The sequence below is a fragment of the Vigna unguiculata genome, chromosome 2 (genome assembly GCF_004118075.2).
Source record: "Vigna unguiculata cultivar IT97K-499-35 chromosome 2, ASM411807v1, whole genome shotgun sequence".
In the NCBI taxonomy this organism is placed as follows: Eukaryota; Viridiplantae; Streptophyta; class Magnoliopsida; order Fabales; family Fabaceae; genus Vigna; species Vigna unguiculata.
The window spans coordinates 17,541,617-17,548,515 of NC_040280.1; the positions used below are offsets into that span (position 1 = coordinate 17,541,617).

The following is a 6,899-nucleotide window of genomic DNA, read 5'->3' on the forward strand; positions in this document are numbered from 1 at the left end:
ACACACTAGTATTAAAGTGGGTACCACTCGAGTAATTAAACCTTAAATAAATTATAATATTACTTTAAATTTATTTTTAAATAAATTAAAATATTACTTTAAAAGATTAAAGATTAAATTAATATTAACTATTTCAATGTTATAATAAAATTAATTAATTTTAAATTTATTGTTATCATTTTAAAATTTTACAATTAAGGTAAAAAAATGAAAACTTAATTACTTATGGTAACATTTATTTGAAGATATTACAATATCATTAGTGACAATATTTATGATAACATATTTAATTACTTATGGTAACATTTGTTTAAAAATTATCACTATAGTTATTCATAAGGTAACATTTACAATAAATGTTGCTAAAATTATAAATTGTAACATTTATAAATGTTATTAAAGTTATATATGCTAATAAATGTTACTTGAGAAGTGTTACTAAAACCACTAAAAGGAGTAGTACCTAACATTAAAACAAAATCCCATATTATATAGGAATTAATAAAGTATAATTTATCTTAATTTTCCCACAAAAGCATAAATAGACAGAAACTCTGAGCATCACGCGCTAAAGATGATACGCTATATAAGAACGTTTTGATTCATATATTTTCTAAGAAAGAAACCAATGAACCTCAAAGGCATTTTTTTTTCCTCCTTTGTGGCAATGAAACACCACTCCTTGTTATTTCTTGTTTTGATATTTCTGACATACTCACGCCCCTTCTCTGCAACACAATCTTGGACAACAATTCCAAGGATGAGTCCAATTCCCGAATGGGAAGCATCACTACACGATGACCCAGTTGCAGTTGATGCAGAACAAGTCAAATCATTTTTCTTCAAACAAACTTTGGATCACTTCAACTATAAGCCAGAAAGCTACACAACATTCCCACAAAGATACCTCATTAATTTCAAGTACTGGGGTGGTGCCAATTCTAGTGCCCCCATTTTTGCATACCTTGGTGCTGAAGCACCCATAGATAACTCTCCTAACACCATAGGATTTTTAATTGATAACGCTGCTTCCTTCAATGCCCTCTTGGTATACATAGAGGTATTTGTTTATAGATAACTCTTTCTTTTTGACTTTTTTCTTGATTTTTTGGGTGTAAAGATTTAATCTTGAATTGGATTCTTACAGCACCGGTACTATGGGAAATCAGTGCCATTTGGATCCAGGGAAGAAGCATTGAAGAATGCAAGCACTATTGGGTATTTCAACTCAGCTCAAGCCTTAGCAGATTATGCAGCAGTGCTCAAGCATATCAAGAACACCTTACATGCCCAAAATTCTCCGGTGATTGTAATTGGAGGATCATATGGTGGAAGTTAGTTATCAGCATTCCTTCATGGTGTTTCAAATTTGTACCTTGGTTTATGATCATTAGTTGAGTTTAACTTTCATGCACTGTACAAAGTTTTGCAGAGTCAACTAATCAGAAATGATTACTGATCATTTATGCAGTGCTTGCTTCATGGTTTAGGCTGAAATATCCCCACCTGACCGTTGGTGCTTTGGCCTCATCAGCACCAATCCTATACTTTGATAACATCACGCCACAAAATGGTTACTACTCTGTTGTCACAAGGGATTATCGAGTAATTCACCGTCATTTGATACTTTTGTCTTCATATTTGTTTTACTTTTCATGCTTATTTTGATGAAGAAATGACATGCAGGAAGCTAGTGAGACATGTTACAAAACTATACTGCAATCTTGGAGTGAAATTCACAGAGTAGCTTCTCAACCAAATGGTTTAGTCACTCTCAGCAAGAGATTCAACACTTGCCAGTATGAACACTATCTTCTCTCTTCTTTTTGTTTCTAAGAAACATGACGGGTCTTTGGAAGAGATTCGTCATATACAGATTATATAAACGTGATCCGAGTTCAATCTACATAAAAAAATGATATCACTTTTGATACAAAATTTTAGAACAATATCTTAAAACAATAATATCACGGATCTACGGATTTTTTTCTTATATGATGTTCAACTTTCTTATTTTTATCTAATGATAGATTTAGAATCACACTTGAATTTTCAACCTAACAAGTAGCAAGTTACTGATCTTCATGTTCACGTTCTTTATTAAGGGATGAAATTGAACTAAAACTCATTCAAATGCAATAGTATGGTGTTAAGCTTTATATTTGATTACTGAGTGAGTGTCACATTTTGCAGTTTATTAAACCAAACTGATGAATTGATAAACTACTTAAGGTTGATGTATGGTTATGGTGCTCAATATAATCAACCTCCAAAATATCCAGTGAATGTGATTTGTGGTGGCATTGATGGAGCTTCTCTTGGGAGTGATATCCTAAGTAAGATATATGCAGGTGTTGTGGCTCTCAAGGGAAACACCACATGCACAGTTAATGCCCCAACTAATGTATCTGAGACAACTGTGGGATGGAGATGGCAGGTAATTATGAATTAATTGCATTTACAAGTTTAAGCTTTTAGCATTTTCCTTAATTTGCTTATACTTAGGTGACACAATTTGGTGAAAGCATTAATTTTTTTTCAATTAAATTTGTTATCTCATTGTGATGGACGTGACATTCCAACAGAAACACAATAAATGACATGGATTAAGAAAAGTGAGAAAAGAAAAATGAAATATGGTTGAAGTTTGTTAGTTAGTTGTCCACTTCTTACCTTACTTCTTTTTGTTTTAAATCATTGTTGATTATGTCTAATGAGACATTCTAATATTTTTTTGTGTAGAAATAAAGTGTATAAAAAATTTCTTAAATAGCCAACATGGTATGAAAATTTGTTCTTCCCATGGTTAATTATTGTTTTATAGGTGATTTGGGCATATCATTATAAAGGTGTAGGGTAGATATTTAATGATTTAGGTTTGCATTGATTTTCCAATCAAGACTAGTCACTAGTCGGTCATAAAGGTACCCCATGCTCAATAATTGTTTCAGAAAGCAAAAAATAGGAAAATTAAGACAAAGGTATACAAGAATTTGAATGTGTGTTTGGATTATAAATTTTAACCATTTTAAGAAAATTAAAATATATTATATTTAAATTACTTATAATTACATTCTCTTATTTTTTTAAATAGTTTGTTTGGATGAAGTGATTGAAATATTTTGAAATTAAATTTTTTTGTTTGTATAAAGAAATTTATTTTTTTTAAGAAAAAAATTCTATTTTAAAAATATTTTGATAACTCAATCCTGTCCTTCACTCCGAGCCTTTGGCCTTCGTCTTAACTCGACTTGACCTTTGATATGGGTTGGTTTAGTCCAAGCTAACTTAGTTTAACCTTCGAGCTGACTTACTCGTATCGACTTTCAGTATGGCCGACTTGTTGTGACCTTTGGTTCAACAAAATTGACTCGACCTTCAGTTTATGTCAAATCAACTTGCCTTCGCCTGCGCCAAATCGACTCAACTTTCGATGTGTGCTGACTCGATTTAACTTATGATCCGATTGACCTTTGACTTGGACCAACCCGACTTATTTTTCGACTCAGGCCAAATCATCACAAACTTCAACCTAGGCCAAATTGATTCAACTTTTTATCCTTGGGAAACTCGATTGACTCTTCAACCAGAACCAACTCAAGGTTGACTCAATCGAGCCTTCAGCTCGGGTTGACTCGGTTGAACATTCAACCTGAGTCAACTTGGTTGAACCTTCGTAAATGGAGTGGAAAGGAACGAGGAATTTCAAATTCTTATACTTTTGAGGGTATATAAAATTCTATTATTTTAGTTATTTGAAATACCTTCTTAAAATTCTCTAATTTCAATTTCTTTTTAAATTCATCATCCAAACAAATCATTTTAGTATAAATAATTTAAAAAAAAATGAAATGTTCTCTTCAATTTTCTCGTTCAAACATAACATAAAGAAATTTAGAGAGATATAAGTTATATTTAAACATAAAATTGTTAAATTATTTTATTTGAGTTTAAATGCTAATGTGGTGTGTACATTAATTCAGACATGCAGTGAAATGGTAATACCCATCGGCATAGGAAATGATACAATGTTTGAACCTAATCCTTTCAACATAAAGAGGTATGTTGAAGGTTGCAAGAAAATCTTTGGTGTTTCACCTCGTCCTCATTGGGTTACAACATACTATGGTGGCCATGTAATTACTCTTTTCTTTATTTTAATTTTGTTTTTATTTTAAAATATTAATTGATTATGAATGTTGTTTTTCTTCCTTCTAAACTAATTCATTGAACCAAATTATAAATAAACTATATTTTATTAGAAATTTGTCTTCAATTGTGTTCACAATACTCGATATATGTTGTAACTTTCACAAGAAATTTTGTCTTTAATTGTATTCACATTTGGAAACTCTAATTTATTGTTGCTAATGCAGAATATTACATTGGTACTTGGAAGATTTGGAAGCAACATTATTTTCTCCAATGGGTTAAAAGACCCATATAGTATTGGAGGGTAAGTAACCTAAAATATAAAACATGGCCACGTTAATTTTTTGTCGTACTTTATATGTTTTCATCTTTAGTTATAAATTTATCATTTGATTTCAATCGATTTTTTTAGCTTTAAAAACTTATGCAGAAATAAAGAAGAATATAATAAAAATTCAAAATTTCTAGTACAATTTGCGTAGATCAGAAAAAATGGAAAAAATATTTCATAATTTTCTTAAAACATGTATTTTGACATCTCATCTAAATTGACATTTATCATCACATGTAAATATTATCATAAAAGAAAAAACAAATATGGAACTCAACTAAACCATGTACAAAATTTACTAAACAAACTTCTTTCAAAAAAGTAACTTATTCTTTATATTTACAATGTCAATAAATGGAAATACAAATAAACTTCAAATATCTTTATGTTTTGACACTTCTTGAAATAAAGCATAATTTTTTTTTCTTAAACTATTATATTTTTTCTTAAATAATGTATAAAAAAAAATAGACTATGACGGAGTGAATGGAAGATTATCCATGAGAAGATAAAACATGATCTTAAAATAAAAAGTACATAAGAAGCCCTTAAGTAATAGAATCATAATAAGTATCACTGAATATTGAAAAAATAAAATAAAATCGAATTGGTCCCAATATATTAGTGAAATGAGAATACTAGAAATAAACTATAGAATGTTCTTTTTGACACACTTCCTGTATTATTTGTTGAACTATTGAAAATAAGAAAATTTGGCTGATACTGATTTTTTAACTCTTTATTTTATAGTTTGTAATAAAGTTCAATCAAGAAAAGCATAATCTAGAAAAAAGCGCGTTTGTTAACACTTCTAAATTTAACTAATTGATATTCACTATTTCGAGATCATTTATATAGTTTTATTGTTTTACAAATTACGTAGCAAAAGGCAACAACATTTTAGGACCTAAATTGGTGCCTATTTGAATTTGTTTTAATTAATAAAAAAAAAAACAAAACAATTTCTTGTATCTGCGTACTATTTTAATAATAGCTATGTATGAATCATGTACATTTTTCAGGGTTCTAGAAAACATATCAGACAACATTGTTGCCGTTCATACAGTTAATGGTATGTTAGCTTGGTAATCTCTCTATAACTATATTTTACTAAATTGTCCATTTTTTTTATAATATATGTAGCTTTCTGATTATTTTATAACCACATTTTTCTAATTGTATACCTTTTCTAAATTATATGTCACATTCAATGTGATACCTCTAAGCACAATTATAATGCACTAATGTACAAAAACATTTTCTTGGATTTCACTAGCATTAGCGCTATCTTCCAAGAATGTTTCATATGCGATTAAACCAAAGACAAAACTTAAACCATTCCCAGTTTTCAATTATAAACTAGCAATTTTAAAGTGATAGTTAATTTATCTTAGAATTATGACTTATAAAATAAACTTTTGATGGGATAACAGACTTGAAAATTTTGAAAAGGGATTGATTTTATCGTTGAACTTTTTATTAGGTACCTGTTTTAAATAAAAAAAAAAATTCTTGATAATGGCTAATAACTAATTTAGTAGTTTATATTTATGATAAATATTTGAATTTAAACAAATGATTATTATAGTAATATTAACATGGATGATTTGACTTTTTATAATTAAATATAAAGTTATACAACTAATTCTAACATGATTTTTTCTTAAATATATATTAGATTTGTCACCTATTCTATTATTTCTTATACCATATTTTAGGAGAACCTAATTTTTTTAACCGTTTTCTATGAAAAATAAAACAAAATAAAATGATAACATCCGTGATGAATATTAATTATTTTTTTAGGATCTCATTGCCTGGATCTTTTGCGGGCAAATGACAGTGATCCAGAATGGTTGGTAAAACAACGAAAGAAAGAGATAAAGATAATGAAAAGGTGGATATCTCAATACTATGCTGATCTTCATGCACTCAAAGACAACACCAAATGATGCCAATTACTTATCATGTTCTTCCTATATCCTATTACTTTTCTTAATTTATTTTTTTAATACAATAAATATTTTTTTTTTGAAATCAATCACCAATCCTATTACGGAAACTTTTGATGGAGTGATGAAATTTCATGTACTGCAGGAAGCTTTAGCCCCAAATGATTGGGGAAAATACAAGTTGGCAATAAAAAAAAAATTGAAATGCTATATATGATATCAACCACGATTACTTTCAGTACTCACCAATCCATTTTAATTTTTAATCTTTAGTTGTTTAGTTTGGAAAATTATTACTTGCCATGGTTAAAATTTATGACCTCAAACATATATGCAAACCTCATTTATTAAGTATATATTTAAATATATTTTTAGTTCCTAAATTTAGACACAAAATTATAATTAATTCTTTTTAAATTGTGACATATTTTAGTCCTTAAATTTAAAAATGAATGAATATAGTC

General features: G+C 28.7%; 1 protein-coding gene across 1 annotated transcript; it reads left to right on the forward strand.

Moving 5' to 3' along the window:
- Window positions 1–593: 593 nt before the first annotated feature.
- On the forward strand, window positions 594–6,545 carry LOC114174242 (lysosomal Pro-X carboxypeptidase-like). The gene is made up of 9 exons (XM_028059040.1): window positions 594–1,060; window positions 1,148–1,334; window positions 1,472–1,605; window positions 1,687–1,799; window positions 2,194–2,437; window positions 3,984–4,136; window positions 4,377–4,456; window positions 5,506–5,555; window positions 6,290–6,545. Exons 1-9 carry the CDS (start codon window positions 629–631, stop codon window positions 6,433–6,435), a joined length of 1,539 nt encoding a protein of 512 aa, XP_027914841.1. The 5' UTR covers window positions 594–628; the 3' UTR covers window positions 6,436–6,545.
- Window positions 6,546–6,899: the final 354 nt, after the last annotated feature.

Coding starts and splice junctions, on each gene's coding strand:
- LOC114174242 (XM_028059040.1), top strand. CDS start 629: ATGAACCTCAAAGGCATTTTTTTTTCCTCCTTTGTGGCAATGAAACAC. Junction 2,438..3,983: donor CTGTGGGATGGAGATGGCAG/GTAATTATGAAT, acceptor ACATTAATTCAG/ACATGCAGTGAAATGGTAAT. Junction 5,556..6,289: donor TGCCGTTCATACAGTTAATG/GTATGTTAGCTT, acceptor TTATTTTTTTAG/GATCTCATTGCCTGGATCTT.